The 21,274-nt window shown below is 39.0% G+C and overlaps 1 protein-coding gene across 1 annotated transcript in view; it reads right to left on the bottom strand.

The window, feature by feature from the left end:
• The window catches only part of LOC122808967 (immunoglobulin lambda-1 light chain-like), a 135,881-nt gene that overhangs the window by 63,925 nt on the left and 50,682 nt on the right, over positions 1-21,274 (bottom strand). Inside the window, exon 4 of the mRNA XM_044080132.1 lies at positions 11,217-11,324. Coding sequence (XP_043936067.1) covers positions 11,217-11,324 — 108 coding nt within the window. The remainder of the gene's footprint in view (positions 1-11,216; positions 11,325-21,274) is intronic.

Below are 21,274 nucleotides of genomic sequence, written 5' to 3'. Positions count from 1 at the left end.
CTGTATGTCATCTTATCTGTACTAGAAACAATATTATACCATTGAAAACAAATTCTTCTTGTTTTATATTTTGTCTGCATTAATTCAAATTTAGTGGTTTGAGTCAATAGTATATATATTTATACAGTTAAGTGCCATGGGCATACCATTCAACTATACAGATTTTCACAGAATGTCTAGATTTTATTTATTTTATTTATTTTATTTTATTTTACATTTGTTGACCGGGCTAGTCTAGCTGGATACATGCCCTTTTTCAGTAGAGGCCCGGGGAGAAAAGCTCCCACAATTAAGAGAAATAGCACACTACAATTATATACAAGAAATTACATTATAATAAAAATGAAACAATACAATATCTAAATATACATGCTGATAGTTTGGGAAACATTTGTTGGGTTGGTCATATGACTTGGATACATGTGGAGATAGTAAGATACTAGAAGGAACTTGAGAGGAAGAAGAGATTTAGGAACTGAGAGACCTATAGGAATTAATCTGGGTTGGAACAAGGGCATAACCAGTGAGACTTAAGTGATTCTCTGAGATTAGTTTTGAATAGATTGAGTGAAGTCATAAGCCTGAGGTTGTTGGGAAGGGAATTCCATTGCTTTCCAATGGAATTAGCATAAAGGGCATCACCAGCTATGTTATTAGATTTGATGGTTAGTACCTGAATACTGTTTGCGGATCGAAGGCTACTTAAGTTGGTGTAGGGGGTCAGGATTTTGCTCAGTGAGGGGGTGTTCTCTGGATGATTAATTATTTTGAATGCTTTGGAGAGTTGGTTTAATTTAAGAAGATTGGGCAATTCCAACCAGTCAAGTTTCTTGAGGTTGAGGCAATGGTGTGTACGATAGGGTGTACCGGTTACGAATCTTGCAATATGATGGTAGGTAGTAGAGAGGTTATTGAGCTCGCGTTTGTTGAGGAATAAAAGTATCAGTGAGGCATATAGTAGGTGGAAAGGAGGTGGGTACGAGCAGTGGTTAATTTAGCATGAGGAGTAAGAAAGTTCTTGATTCTATACATAGAGCCTAGTTTCTTGTTAACTGACTTAATGGTTTGGGCAATGTGCATGTTGAATTTAAGCTTGTGGTCAATGGTGACGCCTAATAGTTTGGTGTAGGAGGCAGGCTCAATGATGGTGCCATTTAAGGATTCCACAAAAAAGGTCCTGGAATTATCTAGTGGGTGTTCTTGTGCTAGGGGAATGGTAGATGTGGGGAACAATAGAAGTGACTTGGTTTTAGTCGGGTTGAGTATAAGTTTCTGGTCAGAGAACCATTTTTCAACTTTGGCAAAACATTGTTGGGTGGCTGCTTGGAGATTCTGGCAAGACGGGTCAGAGCAGATCAGGGTAGAGTCATCTGCATATTGAATGCAGGTGGCTCTGGGGATGACTGTGTGAAGATCATTTATGAAAACAGAGAATAGGAGGGGACCAAGTATGGAGCCCTGTGGAACACCAATGTTGTTTGATAGCAGGTGAGATAGACTATTTTGCCATTGGACTGCTTGTTGCCTGTCAGTGAGGTAGTCCTTAAACCAGCTTAGGGCTAGGTTGTCAAGATATAGGGTTTGTAGTGTGTGTAGTAATAGCTGATGGTTAACCATATCGAAAGCTTTCGATAGGTCAAGAAAGAGAGTGGCAGATGTTTGTTTTTTGTTGCAGTTGCTATTGATTGTGTCAACAAAGGAGAGGAGGGCAGTGGTTGTACTGTGATGTGGGCGGAAGCCATGCTGGGTAATAGACAGCAGATTATTGATGGTAAGGTAGTGTAGGTGTTGTTTGTGAACACACCGTTCCATGATTTTAGCTATTGGAGACAATATTGCGATAGGTCTATAGTTAGATGTTTCTGTGGAGGAGCCACCTTTATGAAGTGGAATGATGTATGCAATTTTCCAAATGGGGGGGATGGAGGCCTCAGTTATAGATCTATTAATTAGGATTGATATGGGATAGGCTATGACATCAGACGCTAATTGTAGGTATTCTGCTGGGAGGTGATCGGCCGCTAGGGTGGACGGTTTCAGCTTTTTTAATAGAGTACGAATATAGGAGGTAGATACTGGTTGTAGGTTAAAGGAAAGAGGAGGTGTGTCAGCAGGAGGAATTAAGGAAGGGGGAGAAGTAGGTAGATGATTGGCTAGGGACTGGATGGTCTCAGTAAAAAAAGTGTTAAAAGTGTTGGCTACTACATCTGGTGCTTGACCAGTGAGTTTCTCCGGGGTTGGGGTAGTAGATTTCCCAGGATGGAGGAGGTTATTAAAACCAGCCCAGAACATTTTTGGGTTAGTCTGATGTTTGTCCTGGAGGTGACAGAAATATTGTTTCTTATCTCGAGTTATGTTGGATTTTGTGGAGTTTCTAAGCTGCTGAAATTTAATGCGGTCATGGGGAGATTTGGTGGCTCTCCATTTGTGCCAAGCCTGGTCACGAAGCTTAATTTTTGTTTTGGTTTCACGTGTTAGCCAGGGAGCTATGCGTACTTTGGTTCTAATTAGTCGACTTGGGGCATGAGAGTCGAGAATGTTTAGGAATGTGTCATTGAAGTGTGACACACTCTCGGCTAGGGGCAGAGTATTTAGGATAGACCAATTGCAGGATTTCAGTTCCTCAAGGAATAGTTCTGGATTGAACTTTTTCCGATTTCTAACAAGTTTGTATAAGGGTGGGTTGGTACAAGAAAATTTGTGTTTTAAAATGTAAGTGATAAGGTGGTCGCTAAGGTCGTTGGGGAGGATACCAGTGGTATATTTATTTGGATCTTTATTGGTGAGAATCCAGTCAATCGTGCTCTCTTTTTGCAGAATATTACCAATTCTAGTTGGGGATGTAATATTTTGGGAGAAGCCATGTAGATTGATTGGATGTGGATTTGACTTATCTGAGCATTGGGACCAGTCAATATTGAAGTCCCCTAGAACTATAGTTTCTTGGGGGTAATTGGTGGCTAACCAACTTAAAGTTTGCTCTAGGTTATCAAGGTTCTTCCCTGGCGAAATATAGAGAACAACTAGATTGATACATTTTTGGGTATTAAGGCAAATCTTTAGTGCAATAAGTTCTATATTAGAGACCTGGGGGGGATGTAATGGGTTCACTAAAGGAAGTGGGGAATTAGTGACAGACACATGGTGATCTGTCTCCACTGTAAGGCTAGGACAGTATTCTTAATCACAGCCTATGCCCCATGTGAAGAAAATGAAAACACTGGCATCTTTGTTAGCATGTCTGGCAGGAGATTAGCCTCATATTTTTTGTCCATTTTTCATAAAATTGTGATTTTCTGGCAAATTAGTGGCAAATCATTAAAGACTGAAGTTAGAAAATAATGACAGACATTTTGAGTTTCAGACTTCATATTTTTCAGAATATTCATGCTAATGCAAAATATGTTATTCTATCAACTTTCTAAGTTTTAAGAGCAATATTGAAAAATTCTCTCTATTTTTGGGCCTTTGTCCCTTTTATTTATGGCTTTGTCCAGATTTCTTACTCTAAGAGATTGAGAGATATGGCCATGGATACTTAATTTCAAAAAAGCAATGGATGCAATACTTGGCATTATATAAACATCATGGAATTTCTCATTTTCTGACATCTAATAATATTGATGGAACAACTTTTAAGATACATATCTCCACTTTATAATGCTTGAAATACCACCAATGATACTATATAGCTAGGATACAAAGACTTTGCTTCCTTCAGTTCTGAGAAATTTTTACCAAAATGTTTTCATTTCAAATTATTGCTATTTTTATAACATTTTCTAATCAGTATATGTTCTTTTTCATATCGTATGATGATGATTTTCCAATAAATTTATTTCATGTTCTGACTTTTTTGGGGGGGGGATTGATCTCTTATCTCAAGTATCACTTGCAATTTTCCTCCTATTCCTTTCAAACTTTTTTCCTTGTAAAACATATATTTTGCTTATTTGTTGTCACTCATATAAAAATAAAGATATTTCTAGGAACTTATTTTTTTCTAGGCATGTATTATGTTCTTTTTTTTATTTTACTAATTTAATTTCCTTCACCCATTTGTTTAATCTCATCATCACAGTTTTTCTGCCTTCAGCTGTTGCCTTGAATTTATATAGACATTCATCTCCTGTATGAATTGCAGTCAGCAGCATATAGTGCTGTAAGATACCTAATAGTCAGTACATTTCTCAGTCTGATCTATTTATTTTGCATTTTCTATTTCTCTGGTATTGGGTAAGTAGCTAGATATTTGCAGGTCTAAAGCGTTTGTGTACCTTTTTTCATACATTTATTTCTAGGGTCTACTACTCAGGAGGCAAACAGACTAGAAATAGGTGGGGGAATTGTGGGAGGGAAAGACTTCTAAAGGAAGTGGGGAATTAGTGACAGACACATGGTGATCTGTCTCCACTGTAAGGCTAGGACAGTATTCTTAATCACAGCCTATGCCCCATGTGAAGAAAATGAAAACACTGTCATCTTTGTTAGCATGTCTGGCAGGAGATTTGCATATATCCTTAAATTAACTTACATTGTATGCCAGCATGCCTAATTAAGAAAATGTAAATAAGTTTTAAAATGTTGAGTATATCTCTGTCTCTGTTTATATGGACTGTTTAAAGAATCTGTCAGTGTTGTGATGCATTTCTAATTGCGCATGTTTGATAGGGACATTCTAAAGTACTGTGGATAATCAGCTGAACAATGAATGATGTCATTAGAATATTCCTAGTTGCTAGGTGATTATTTAAACAGCTGATTGACAGGAAAAGAACTTTTTCAAACAGCTGACTGTTATTTTTAAAAATAAGACAGTTGAGTCTGTAGTTTGTCAAATGCTGAGCAGGTTTGTGAAGTTCAGCCAGTTATAGTGTTGTGCAGTCAGTGGACACCTATGAAAGAGGACTCACCAAAAAACTGTCAACCTGCCTTTTGCCTTGCTGTTATATGTTAGATTGGATCAGGGACAGTATTCTTTAGTTATATTAGGAAAGCTTAATTATTAAGATAGAGTTTTTCTAGAATAATGAAGTCCTATCCTACAGTTTAATTTTACATTTCCAGTGATTGGTTTATTGAAAACTATTGATTTACATTCTTATAATCATTTTACTTATTATTAAATGCTTTTCATTGCTTTACACTGTGGCTGGAAATCAATGTTTTTCTTTAGAGATTAGAGAGTGTTTCTACCTGTTTGATACTCCCCAGGTCACCCAAAGGCCTGGTCGCTTATGGTAATAGCTATCATTTATTTTGATAATTAATTTTCATAACTGGACACCCCTTTAGAAGGGCTTGAAGGCACTTTGATTGGTTGCAGCATTACTGTATTATTTTGGGGAAGGGACACAGCTGGAAATCTGTGTCAGGCTTTCGCAGAAGTGTTTGGATGTGTGAGATTTAAATTTACTTTGAGTATGAGTGTATCTGAGGTCTTAAACCGGGACACATTTCTCTGAAGTATATAATAAGAAAATATATTTAGGGTGGATCGAGGTATATAGTCCAGTCCCAGGGAAATAGAGCATGTTCCTGTTGTGCCCTTGGGGGAAAATTATGAAATATTAGTCCTGTTTCAGTGACAGTCTCACATTGGAGTCACTGGTGAGGATTGAAGCTCCTTAATTACTGACCCAGGATAGTGAGAGATGTCACATTAATTAGTGGTAGTCCTGTGGAGTATTGGACAGATGTCATATTTTATTGTTGGCAGTCTGTTGTGATTTTAACTAGATGTCACACCCCACAACAGGGTTGTAAAAGAGAGGAAAGGAGTGCATTCAGGCAACAGTTGCAGGACCTACTAGATAAAGCAGGACAACATGAGTTGCTGAAGATAATGGAAACTCTGATGCACATAGGACAGGCAGAACAGGGTATGAGGCCTGACTATGTACACAGGGATGGAGCAACAGGAGGGGTGGCCATTCTAAACTTCTGTCTGTCAAATGGCTTGATGGTCGCCAATACATGATTCAGCAACATAGAGAGCCACAAGATCATATACAAGAATATCCAACATGCAAATCAAGTAGATTAGCTCTTAATAAGGAAAGGGAGTTGGGGTAGAATCAGCAACTGCAACGTCATCCACAGGGAAACAGTCATCCCACAGAATAAACCACTGACTGCATGAAGTGGATAAAGAAGGTTCTAAGTTCAACACAGACTAGATTGAAGACCTGAAAGTTGACTAGGGAAAGTACAAGATTTCAAGGATAGAGCCAAAGAAGAAAGATATCTCCTCAATTTAACATGTGTAAGGACTATAGAACAGATATGTGGCCAACCCATGTATGGAAATAAGGAGTATAAGGGAAGCTGGTGGTGAAGTGAGGAAGTCCAGAAAGTCATCAAAAGAAAAGAGTTCAGGAAAAAGTTGGAAATAGAAAAGACAGACCAGGCCATGAAGGAAAACTGGCTGGCTAACAAACAGGCTAAGAGAGCAGTTGCAACAGTGAAGAACAAGGTATTATAGGCACTCTACTGACTTCTGTAAAGTGACTCAGTAGATTGTACAAAGAAACCCTATCAGGTTGCAAGGCAAAGACAGAAAGATAAAGAAAACAGTCATTAGACTCCCTTCATAAGGGATGCCAGCAACAACTTGCTCATGAGACCACAAGACATCAAAGGCAGATGGAAGGAGTACTTCCAGCAGCTACTAAATAAAGAAGATCCCACAGAAGCTGTACTGCCCCAGGCACAGTCTACAATGAAAGAGGAAGAATAACACACCTTAACAAAAATAGCACTTTGGAAAATGAAGTCAGAAATTTCATATATCTTTGTAGGAATTTAAAACGCATTTTATATAAAACACATTTAGAGAAACACACATTTAATCTAACATGTCAAAAACAAAAAAATATATATACCTCCAAATCCTGTTTTTGCAGTAAAGCAAGTAAAACCCACACCCCTCTTGCTTAAAATAGCAACTTCAAGGTCGTACAACCATGGAGATACTAGCATATAGATGGCCGTGATTAACTGTGTGTGATGTTTCCTCCTTTCATATTCACCAAACAATGCCTTTAGAACATTACAGATTACTTCAGTTTTTCCCTTGAAACTTGAAACACTTCAACCCAGCACTAGAAATAAGGCAATTTAAGACCGGCACTTACTAAAACTCATTAAAACTAGCACTAGCTTACAGCTTGCACTTCAGCCCTATACTCAGGAAGTATAAGGCTCTTTACTCATCCAATAAGCAATACAGTCCCAACCATCTATTCAGGCATGTTCAAGGGACAGCTTCAGGTGTGCTCTCTGGTCCAGCTAGTGAATCTGGGCATCCTGAAGCAATGTTACAATTACCACATGTACACAGACAACCCCCTCCTCCTCCCAACCAACACAAACATATGTGAGAGATGCAGCTACACAGCCAAACTGGAGGCTAAGCTCTCTCAGCCCACGACTGGATCAACCAGTCACAAGGAGAAGGGCAACACTAGCACCACATTACCAGACTCACATAGACCAGCCACAGCTGCACCAGAAAACAACTCTCAGAAACACGCAAAAACATACTCGGAGGCTCTAAATAAGAACATGCCTAAACAACAGAGACCTCCTAATCATACACCCAAGCAACCCCCACCCCACAACAGAAACCAGGTAACACATACATCACAACATCAGTGTGCCAAGCAAAAACAGCCCCTACATCTAAATAACACACTAGTAATTGGTGATTCCATCATCAGGCACACAGATGTCCCACTCACTAAACTGAACAAGGAGAAGGTTACCATAAGCTGCCTGTTGGGTGCCAGAATCCGCCACATAACACATGCACTCAGGTCACTCCACAACAAGTACAAATATGACTCTGTCATTGTACATGTTGGCATAAATGATCTGAGATGTACCTCCCTGGACTACATGAAAAGAGACATGGAGGAGCTCTCTGACCATGTAGCCCAGGCTGGTATGATTCTGAGTAGCATCCTGCCCATACCCAAAATTATGCCAGTATACGAAGAAAAAATTATCAGTTTCAACAATTGGTTAAACTACTGGTGTCATTCAAAGGAGATCCAGTACTTGTCAGCCTGGGACAACATGCTTGACAAGCCACGTTGCTTCGCCAGAGATGGCTTGCACCTGTCACCCCTGGGCTTTCGAATACTGGCCAAGACTCTCGCCGCCCCAATACTGCCTTTTTTAGGCAAGACTCAAAAGATAAACCCACCTCCATAAACAACAATAATAAACAAAAACTGAGGGTAATGCTGCTCAATGCCAGACGTCTAAACCTCAAAATGCATGCACTCAAGGCTCTCCTTAGTATGGAAGAAATCAATGTATGTGCAGTTACAGAAACTTGGTTCAAGGCTCCAGAGAGCACCCCAGCACTACCAGGCTATAACTCCTACCATACCTTTAGGTCCCAAAACCAGGACCAGAACACAAAAGGAGGGTGTGTGTCCATATTCATCAAGAACACCCACACCTCCAGGTTAGTAGCACAACACGCGGAACCTGAGACCATCCAAGTGCAATTGACAGCGGGTAAATTGACTGTTCAATTTATAGCTTGCTACAGATCTCCCACCTTGTTTTAGGACCCTCACGCACCATTCCTGAGAACATTAAAAAGTATGAAGATTCTACCGAACACCATGCTACTGGGTGACTTCAACTATCTAAACATTGACTGGGAAAACTACTCAAGCTCAAACACCCTAGCCCAATGCTTCCTTGAGTTTATAAACTCAAACACCCTTGAACAGCTGGTCACCACTCCCACATGAGGTGACAACATACTGGACCTGGTCATCACCAACATGGGGAACCTATGTTCCACACCTGAGGTAAACTCATCATTGGTAAGATCAGATCACAAACTAATCACACTGGACATCCACATCCCGACCCACCCCCCCCCTCAGTCAAGGAAATCAAGGTAAATAGCTTCTCTAATGCCAACTTCACACTCCTCAAGACCGAGGTGGGAAGTTTCAAAGCTCCCAATCAAATGGAAAATGATGACCCATTGGCAGAATCCTTTACAAGTGCATTCTATGAACACCTTCAAGAATGCATGGGCCGAGCCATCCCAAGTAAAACCAAGACCAACTCCTCAAAAAAGAGGAAGCCAGTCTGGTGGACACCGGCCATAAATATACTTTACAACAGAAGGAGGAAACTCCTGCAAGATAGAACAAAATCCCAAAAAAAGAAGGCATCTCTGATTAACATCAGTAAAAAACTGTGCTACCTCATTAAATCATCCAAGGCCAACTTCAAAAGAAAAATAGCCAATGACTCTAAGGATAACCACAAGGCCTTTAACTATGTCAAGAGTCTAGGGGCAAACTCTCAGATATGCTCCGAGCTAGTGCATAATGGCCATAAATACACAGAACCAACCGACATTGCCAACATCCTGGCTGACAAGTTCAGTGCAAACTTCACCCCCCCCCTCCACCAACGGGGCTAGCACCCATCCCAGAAGAATGTGGCACTCCAGATATCTCAGACACACAAGTAAAGACAGCCCTTGCAAAGGCCAAAAACACAGCATCAATGGGACCAGATGCTATCCCAAGTTGTGTCTTACACAAGCTTCAAAATGAACTAACCCCCCCATCTCAAATCACTATTCAAACTCAGCCTCTCTACAGGCTATGTACCCAAAGAATGGTGTACAGCAACAGTCGTACCACTCCACAAAGGTGGTGCCACAACTGACCCTGGGAACTATAGCCCTATAAGCTTGACTAGCTTGGTCTGAAAAGCCATGGAACGCATTATCATGGAGCTCATTAACAGGGACATTGGGAACCTCCAGACACTGGACCCCACCCAGTTCAGCTTTGTTAAAGGCAGATCTTGCTTCCTGAACTTGGTCGACTTCTTCAAAACAGTCACCAAGGCCATAAATGAAGGGAAGGTGGTCCATACAGCATATCTGGACCTCGATAAGGCGTTCAACACCATCCTACACTCAGGAATCATAGACAAACTCACCAGCTTAAATATTAACCCCTATGTCACAAGATGGGTTGCCAATTGGCTCTCAGACAGAACCCACATGGTAAGAGTGGCAGGTGCCATGTCTGACTCTAAACCAGTCACAAGCGGAGTCCAACAGGGCTCAGTCCTGGGACCCCTCCTGTTCGGTATATATTTCTCCGAAGTACAGGCAAAGGCGGAGGGACTGTGGCTAGCCAAGTTCGCAGATGACTGTAAATTGGGTGCAATAATTGACTCTCCAGCTGACACAGACATCCTGCAAAAGGGTCTCACAGAGACAAACACATGGTGTCAAAGTCACGGCCTCAAGCTAAATGCCAAAAAATGCATAGTAATCCCATTTGGGAAAAACAAAGTACCTACAAACTACCACATAGATGGGAATCCACTAAGTACAGAAGAAGTAATTAGGGACCTGGGTACCAAGTAGATAGCATGCTCTCATTTGATAACCACATAGCCAAAATGGTCAGGAAATCCTTCTATGTGGCACACCAGATCAGAAAGGGTTTCTCATCCAGATCCATGGAGGTGATTGTGCCCCTTTACTCCTCACTCATTAGGCCCATAATAGAGTACAATGCCCCATTCGGGATGTACCTTACTAGACACCTGCAACAACTAGAAAGACCACAGAAGTACCTCACTAAGAGGATTAAGGGCCTTAAACAATTACCCTATGAAGCACGACTAAAAATGCTCCAGCTCTTCTCAGTCGCTTACCGTCTGCTCAGAGGTGACCTATGCCTGACCTATAGGGCCATGTCAAACCCTGAACTAATGGACATGCTCCACCTCAAAATAACGAGATCCTTTAGAGGCACTCATTCTAGTGACTTGAACCTATGTACAACAATAAACAGGACATGCTGGAGGGATAGATTCCTGTCCCAGCGACTCCCCTCACTCTGGAATAGAATCCCAATCCATATTCGACAGAGCTCCTCTCTGACCCTTTTCAAGAGAAATCTTGATGAGTGGATAGGTAATCATAAGTTCTACCTTGGGATCACTTCAGGAGCCCTGTTGACAGAGGCCCAGGTTACTAATCTAATGGGGAGGCGAAAGCCATCACTCTGTGGCTAGGCTTATAAATGCCCATGGGCAGATAGCCTAGTACTTACCTATGAACCTATATAAAAACACAAGGGAAGTTTTAGCAATGATCACATCGTAGTATATTACCATATTTTTTTATAAATCATAATTTAATACATTACCTGTTTGAAATTCCTTTTGATAGTAGGTAAAAAGGAGCATTATAATGATGAGAAGAACAGCAATCATTATCCCCAGAAATGAATACATTGCGGCATTGTAGTTGGGTTCTACAAGGGAAAGCAGACAGCATGAAATATAAATTTTGTATTATAATTAATAGAGGTCTGTTGCTCAACTATGTGGCTACATCATCATTTTTATAAAGTATAGTTTCATCTTTTATGTGTGTGTGTGTGTGTGTGTTTGTGTGTATGTGTTTGTGTATGTGCATGTGTGTATCTGTGCGTGTTTGTGTGTGTGTGTGTGTGTGTGTGTGTGTGTGTGTGTGTGTGTGTGTGTGTGTGTGTGTGTGTGTGTGTGTATGTGCGTGTGTGCGTGTGTGTGCATGCATGTGTGTGTGTGTGTGTGTGTGTGTGCACTTTTTCAAATCAAGTATCCCCTCTGTAGCAAACAGCAGGTGTGCTTAATGGATAGCTTTATTTCCCATTTCTCTGAATAAACATATCTGAATTGGTTACTTCACAAGCATTTTAAAATGCACATTAAATATATTTGTTTATCTATTTGTTAATGGATACACAAACATGTATCTTAAATATTTAATGCATTTATTCATTTACTAACAGATAAGATAATTTGCATCTTAAACATTTTTTAGGCATAACCTTGACCTCAAGGGGAAGGGCAAAAGCATTTTGTTCAAGTCTGACAACTTATTTTATATCTTATTAGTTGCTTTTAAATGCATAACAAGAACAATAGTCCAATACCATAAAATTTGTATCTGATTAATGTTTATTAAGTAAGCCGCTGTGAATACTATAATGAGAGTATATACTCTATGATAAAGTTGTGTTCGTTTTTTTGGATATATGCCCACCCAGAACACCGTAAAACTCTACTGCCAATCATGAGCAGACAGGTGATCCACTGTGGCAACCCCTAATGGGAAAAGCTGAAAAAAGAAGAAGCCCTATCCGGAGAATAGGATGAAAGCATTATACAAGTAGCTGGTGTATTTTTAGACAAATATTTATTTCACATTATTCATTTTCTGTCTATAGATCCCTTAATGATGTGATGATGTAATAGCTTTTGCAGAGCAGGATTCTAATTTATTCTGTTCAGTAGGTGTTTCAATGCAGTTTGCAAATGCAATCCATTTTGTCTGCCCTGTGGAATTGTCTAGACAGGCTCATGACCTAGACTGTTCAAACAGGATATGCTATTTCCCATCATTTGGTGTCCGTTAGCCTGTTTGCAAGTAATACGTAGCTTACCTGTCAGTGACCTGTGGTAATTGCTGTATTTTCTAAGTATATAAAATATCTAAATAAATACATAAATAAAATAAAGGAAGAAGTAATAAAGATATTTGGTTAATTAAGGAATGTTAATACCTCAAGTTGCTTTTTTCACCAACTGGCTTAGTCACCTTGTGTGTTTTCTTTGGCCACTGAGTCAATTTTAACTTTGGATAGCCCTTTTCAGGTAGTTTTGCTGATTATAATGATAATTTATGTCCCTTTTTATTATTATTCCTCGTTAGTAGTCCCTATTCGAGCCACGGTATGCTTTTGCATTTCAGTATCATTTGGCCAGACCAGACACTCTTACAAAGCATTTTAAGTTGAGAAGGGCTGTCTAGACTTAAGTAATAGCTGGTTGGTTACATGTATAGTACAGCATGAGACACCCATGTCAGGAAAAGGTAGTATTTTCTGCAGCACCCTTTGATTTCAATTTAAAGAAATTGATTCATGTAATCATAGTTATATCATTTTAATAGTGAATGTTTTATTATTCATAACCTTGTTCATGCCATTTTGTTTGAAAGTGAACTACGGGCTAATTGTTATAGATTTCTAAGGTTAATGTCAGCTCATAAAGAATTGCAGGACTGTTAAATATATTATTTTGCCAACATGCTTTCAATTTATGATTACTATGATTCAGTTTTTATCCATAAAAAATAAACAAATAAATACACTTTCTCCACATTGAATCTGTGGTTGTAGGCTGGTGGGAGGTCACTGTGCAGCATTGCCACATCCTCCTCCCCCTTTCTTTCTTCGACTGGTAGAAAAGCAAGATATGTACAAGAGTTGGTAACTGTGCTTCCTTTTGCAGTGGCCAGTTTTGCTGAGGTGCAGGTTAGTTACGCCACTCGGTTGCAAAACAAGAGCAATTGGGAGGGCTTTACATCACATTCTAGATGAAAATATGCCTGCAGTAAATACATGTGAGTATACTGTTCAAAACAATTTGGTTAATGATTTATATAGTTTTTAGGATTTACAGTATAATTTTTGGCCTATGAATGAGTACAAAGATATTTATGATATATAGTTATACGGATAAACTAAATGGTTACAATTGCAGTAGGAGTTTTGTGTTTTACTTGGGAGCATGGTCTGTGACAACACTCGAACACCACTTTTTTTCACCCTGACAACATTTTTATAGTCTGCAGCTATATATTTTTTTCAAAAATATTCAAAGCCAGTTTGTCTGATATATAATATATAATATATATATATATATGTGTGTGTGTGTGTGTGTGTGTGTGTATATATGCATGTATCTATCTATCTATATATATATATATATATATATATATATATATATATATATATATATATATATATATATATATATATATATTTATATATAGGTCTATTTCACATAATTGTCATATAGCCAATACCATGTGATCGAACATTTGAATGCTCAAAAATGTGAAAAAAAAATAAACAAACAAAAGCCCCCCTGCACCCCCACACCCCCTGCTATTTAAATATACCAACTCTGAGATCGCACATTACGGTAAAGGGAAATCTTCCTATTCTGTGTTCTGTGGAGCTCCCCATTCAGACCGTTCGATCTTTTGAAAGTTCGATCATATGGTCTCGGCCATATGAAAGTCGAGCTTTTAAAGTTGGACCATCTGAAGTGGACCCATATATGTATATATATGGGTCTACCTGACATGGTCGACAGTTCATATGAACGACACTCATTTGGTCGACAGGTCATTTGGTCGACAAGCAGATTTGCCCCCTTCCCCAATGTTGTGCAACCCTGGAGTTGATATATATAGTTAGGGGGTTTGTGGGGGGCACTGCCCCCCACATTGGGGGGTTTGGGGGGCGAAGCCCCCCACCTAAAATGCTTGCCGATCAAATGAACTGTCGACCAAATAAACTGTCGATCATATGAACTGTCGACCATGTCAGGTAGACCCATATATATATATATATATATATATATATATATATATATATATATATATATATATATATAGATTCTTATTACAAGAACGAAAGTTCACTACTTCAAACTTGTAATAGGAAGTCTCACTTCTGAGAAAGTTCACTTTAACGAAAGTGAACTTTTGCGTAAGTGCACTTCACCGAAAACACTGCAGCACAGTGGAGAACATAAAAAACAAGCTATGTCCTCCACTATGGTTCAAAAGTCACGGACATTAGGGTTAGGGCACGGGTTAGGGTAAGGGGATAGTTAGTAAAGCTGTCCCCTTACCCTAACCCATGCCCTAACCCTAAGGTTCATGACTATCGCAACATAGTGGAGGACATTGCCCTATGGGCTATCCCTTACTATGACCCGTGCCCTAACCCTAAGGTCCGTGAGTACTGCACAGAAGTTCAGTACAACACCCGTTCGTTGTACTGAACTTCGCATAAGTGTAATTTCGATTAAGTGCACTTTCGCTGCAGTGAGCATTCCATACACTATTTCAAAGTAGTGAAACTTTGATCTAGTGTATGGAATCCAGATATATATATATATATATATATATATATATGTATATTCTCTAGAGTAAGAAAAAAGTATTGTACATAAAGCAGTAAAATACAGCTATTTTGAATTAGTGAAAATTTGATCTAGTGTATGGAACCGATATATATAGATATATATATATATATATATATAGATATATATATATATATATATATATATATATATATATATATATATATATATATATTTATAGATATATATATATATATATATATATATATATATATATATATATATACATATATATATATATATATATATATATATATATATATATATATATATATATATATATATATATATATATATATATATATATAAGTACGTACATTTAAATGAGCCAAGAGCAATGTAGGGACATTCGATATAATTAACAATTGTGATAGTTACAAACTGCAGACCAATACTTCCATCTGCTATTCTGTGTTATACTGGAATGGCAATTTTCTGATCCTTATTAGCAGGGATTCATATGATATTAGAAACATTATTACAAAAAACTGAAGCATTTTACAAATAACCAGGAAGTGACTGAAAGACTTGGCCCAATACCGATTTTTGCTCCTAAAAAGATGAAATCTCTGTACTTCACATTTGAAAACAGGGATACTCCCTACTGCCACCACTTGATAACTGTAATAATGCCTCAGGGATGTTCACTTGCAGATCTTGTGTAGCCTGTAATTATATTTTTACGGGGGCTTCCTTTCACTTCAAACATAACAATTTCAAAGTGTATTTTAACAAATATTTTGACTGCAAATCAGTTAATGTTGTTTGTGCTGCTGTATGTAATACCTGCTTTTGTTTTTACATAGGCAAAACTACTAGAAAATGTTCTTCTAGAATCAAAGAGCATTATGTTGCTTTTAGGAATGGGGACTTGAGGAATGCTTTAGCTAAGCACAGTCTACACTGTGTTAATTTTGCACAATTCAGATTTTTTTTTTGGAGCATTTTGATATGTTTTTTGGTGATGTGGAAACTCTATTCGAAGTTAGGGAATTGATTTGGCAACTGAAATTAAACACAGACACACCACCTGGGCTAACTGAAAATCTAAATATAAAGTGTGCACTCAGGTGGCGCCGCTGAACTACGGGTATCAGTATACTATTGATTACACATTATGTCATTGGTTACCTTCACAGCCAAATGCTACTGGACTTCTATAGGGTTGTGTTGCAGGTTTTTACACATTTGTTTTATTTGCATTTCCTAATCGGTTAATGTCTGTAAGTACTGCCCAGTTTTAATCCTACTTATACATTTTTTTTATTCTATTCTTTTATCTCATGATGCTCTTGTCACTTATTAAAGGACAGAAGTGCTAAATATTGTCCTACCTTTGTATATATTATATATATATATATATATATATATATATATATATATATATATATATATATATAAAAGTATATATCTATCTATCTATCTATATCTATGGGTCCTAGTCCGAATATCAAAAGTATGTTTAATCAAAATGGATTTGAATGAATCCACTTTAGAAAAAGTGCATTTTATCGAAAATACACTTTTGCTAAAAAAAAAAATGAAAAAAAAAACAACATGCAGTTTGCATGTAGATTTAGTTGTACATCAGCATGTAGTGTAGACCATAGCCTGAAGTAGCATCCTGCCTTCACCCAGAATAATACCGCAGTATAAGGACAAAATGATTGACTTCAAAAATCGGCTGAGCTTCTGGTGTCATTCAAAGGGGATCCAGTATCTGTCTGCCTGGGAAGACATGATCGACAAACCATGATGCTTTGCCAGAGATGGTCTGCACCTGTCACCCCTGGGATTCAGGTTACTGGCTAAAGATCTTGCCACCCCTATAGTGCCTTTTTAGGCAAGGTTCATAGGACAAAACCACCACTGTAACAGATACAAGCATGCACAATCTGAAGATAATGCTACTCAATGCTGGAAGTCTAAACCTCAAAATGCACTCTCTCGAGTCACTCCTAAAAATGGAAAACATCAATATCTGTGCAGTAACTGAGACTTGGTTCAAGGCTCCAGAGAGCACCCCTGCAATACCAGGCTACAACTCTTACCACACTTTTCGGCCACAAAACCAAGACCGAAACATTAAAGGTGGAGGAGTGTCCATATTCACCAAGGATATTCACACCTCCAGGCTAGTTGCCCAACACAATGCATCTGAAATTCTCCAGGTGCAACTAACACTAGGTAAGACTGCAATCCAAATTGTAGCTTGCTACAGATCTCCCACCATGCCAAAAGATTCTCACTGCACCTTTCTAAACATACTGGAAAATAATAAGATACAACCAAACACCCTAATACTGGGTGATTTCAACTACCCTGCCATTAACTGGGAAAATTACTCGGGTACCAATTGCTTTTCCTAACGGTTCTTGGAATTCATAAATTCCAACACCCTGTATCAACTAATCCATTGCCCTACCAGGGGCTCCAATATCCTAGACCTGGTCATTACCAACATGGGAGATAGATGCTCCACACCAGTGGTCACCCCCTCATTCGTCAGGTCTGACCATAAGCAAATCACCCTTGACATCCACATCCCACCCCCAGTAAGGAAACCTCCTTAAAACCTTCTCCAAAGCCAATGTCATGCTACTGAAGTAAGAAGTGACAAACTTCATGACACCCATGCAGACGGGACCTGAAAGTTTGACTGCAGAATCTTACACTAAGGCACTGTATGAGCACATCCACTCATGCATGAATTGTGCCATTCCAAATAGAACCAAGATGCTCTCCTCCAAAAATAAGGAAGCCAATCTGGTGGTCCCCTGCTATAAACAAACTATGCAACAGAAGGAAAAAACTGTTGAAAAAAGAGGAAAATCCCAGGATGCAAAAAACTCCCTCACCAGCGTCAGTAAGAAGCTGAGTTCCCTCATAAAATCCTCAAAAGCTAGTTACAAAAATAAAATTGATAAAGATTCCAAAGACAACCATAATGCATTCTATAGTTATGTCAAGAATCTAAATGGCAATGCTCAGATCTGCTCTGAGCTTCAACAGAATGGCATTAAATATACTGATCCCAAGGATATTGCCAATATTCTGGCAGATCGATTTAGTGCCAACTTCACCCCCCTCTCACCCCCTAAAGGGCCCATCTCAATACCAAAAGATTGCCAAATTCCAGTAATCACAGCCACACAGGTAGAAACTGCACTCTCCAAAGCTAAGAATACAGCATCCATGGGACCAGATGACATCCCAGGCTATGTACTACATGAACTACAAAATTAACTGGCACCTCACCTAAGTGTCATGTTTAATCATAGTCTCACCTCAGGCTTTTTGTCCATTGAGTGGCGCACAGCTACAGTTATCCCACTGCACAAGGGGGGATCCACCTTGGATCCCGGGAACTACTGTCCCATCAGTCTGACGAGCCTGGTCTGCAAGGGCATGGAACGCATTATCATAGAACTTATAAACAAAGACATTGGCAACCTTCAAACACTGGATGCCACCCAGTTTGGGTTTGTGAAGGGCCGATCTTGTCTCCTGAACCTGAATGACTTCTTCAAATCAGTCTCCAGAGCTGTGGACGAGGGTAAGGTGGTCCACAAAGACTATCTGGACCTTGCCAAGGCCATCGACACCATCCCCCACTCTGGAATCATAGATAAACTTACTAAGCTGGGCATAAACCCCTACGTCACTCGATGGGTTGCCAACTGGCTTACTGACAGAACTCAGACTGTAAAAGTAGCCGACTCCAAATCCAGCTCCAGACAAGTGACAAGTGGAGTATCTCAGGGTTCAGTCCTGGGACCACTCTTGTTTGGCATCTACTTCTCTGAAGTACAGGCCAATACTAAGGGACTCTGGCTAACAGAGCTCACAGATGACTGCAAACTGGGAGCCATTACTGAATCCCCAAATTATGTGGATATTCTACAAAAGGGTCTTACAGAAACAGATGCCTGGTGCCAGAGCCATGGGCTCAAGCTTAATGCCAAGAAATGTATAGTTATCCCCTTTGGAAAAAAACATGTACCCATGAATTACCACATATGTGGCAGTACACTAAACATCGAAAGTGTGATGACAGACTTAGGGAAACAGGTGGACAGTGGTCTCACTTTCGATAACCACATCGCCACAACAGTCAGGAAATACTTCTATGTGGCACACCTCATCACTAAGGGCTTTTCATCTAGAAAAAAGGAGGTCATTGTCCCACTGTACTCATTCCTCATTAGACCCATTATAGAGTATAATGCCCCATTTGGTATGTACCTCACAAGACATCTGCAACAGCCGGAAAGGCCACAGAAATACCTCACTAAAAGAATCACAGGCCTAAAGCAGATGCCATATGCTGACCATCTAAAAAAAAAACTTCAGCTATACTCTGTGGCATATCGTCTACTCAGAGGTGATCTCTGCTTAACATACATGGCCATGTCAAACCCTGAGCTGTTGGACATGCTCCACTTAAAGAAATCTCAATCCCTCAGAGCCACACGCTCCAGGGATCAAAACCTTGTCATCACAATGAACATAACATGCTGGAGGGATAGATTCCTGACGCAGAGACTCCTCGTACTCTGGAATAGACTGCCCATACATGTAAAGCAGAGCGCCTCCTTGGCCCTCTTCAAAAGGAACCTTGATTATTGGATGGGATGGGAGATAGGAAATTCACCTAGGGGATCATGTTAGTCGCCCTGCTAGACAGGAGTCCAGAGAAGTAAATATTGTGGGAAGAAATATCCAGGGAATTGTTATGGCTAGGCTTGTATAGGCCCTAGGGCCAATAGCCTAGTACCACCCCATGAACCTATGAACCTACGATTGTACAACTAAGCAAACTGTTGCTTAGATCGTGGTACAGTGGGGATAAGGGAATATTCCCTTTTTCCCATTGTAGTGTGATCTCGGAGTGAGAATATTAAAGTAGGGGGGTGTGGGGGGTGCAGGGGGAGCTTGCCTCCCCTGCATAAACGTGAGTAGTATTTTATTTGTCTAGTTATTTTGGTGTTTTGTATTTTTTTTTTTGTGAAAGTGCATTTTTGATAAAATGCACTTTCACTAAAGTGGATTTGCTCAAGTATGTTTCGATTAAACATACTTTCAGTGTTACAACATATATATATATATATATGTATTTATATGTATATATGTAGTTACTATTAAATAAGCGAAGGTCAAAACATAATCTGTTCACAATATTGACTCCCAATATCAACTTACTGCTTACTAATGAGGTCAGAATGTCGACGTGCCTGTTGCAAAAAGATTGTATTCAAACTGTCAACATTGTTTTTGCAGTTCGTGACTGTAAATCATGTCACGTAACATTTTTGCAGGGGGGCAAGCTCCCATGCATCCCCCACTCCCTGCAAATTATATACTCCAACTCCAGGATTGCACTACATGGGGAAACGTGTAATTTCTCGATACCCACTGTAGCACGATCTGTAGTCATAACGTTGATGACATATGTGTGAAGGCACAGTGGCATTCACTATAATGAACACTTACAGTATTGAAAGTCGGCAATATGGGAAGCAACCAAATGACTTTTGACATTCCTGTGTTCACAGAACTTTTATTCGTCATTTTAATTGTAAGCCATATCTATCTATATATATATATATATATATATATATATATATATATATATATATATATATATATATATAAATATATATGTGTGTGTGTGTGTGTGTGTGTGTGTGTGTGTGCGCGTGTGTGTGTGTGTATGTATATCTATATATATCGATATATATATCGATATATATATATATATATATATATATATATATATATTATATATAGCAATTAAATAAAGCAAAAAAAATCAACATTTACAAAGTCCACCACAGAATGTCAACTTTGTAAACGTCAACTTTGTAAACATTGACACAAGACATATGTGCCAATCAACAATCTTAGAACATGCAACCTTCAACTTAAAAAAATGTATTCAAACATCATACCGCCCTGTACCCCTACTCCCACTGCTCTTTATATATAGCATCTCTGAGATCTCACAATGTCAAGGAATGTGTATATTTTCCTACCTCAAGAATTATATTATCTCACACACCTGTCAACCATATGTGTAGTCGACTATATTTTATCAGCTAAATAGACGACAGCCAATGCTAGGTTCAACAAACAGGTTCAACAAATTTCAGTAGACCCATCTACACACACACACACACACACACACACACACACACACACACACACACACACACACACA

This window comes from Protopterus annectens, chromosome 8.part0 (genome assembly GCF_019279795.1).
Source record: "Protopterus annectens isolate FY-2018-M chromosome 8.part0, PAN1.0, whole genome shotgun sequence".
Classification (NCBI taxonomy): Eukaryota; Metazoa; Chordata; order Ceratodontiformes; family Protopteridae; genus Protopterus; species Protopterus annectens.
This window is presented reverse-complemented; position numbering and strand designations above follow the sequence as displayed.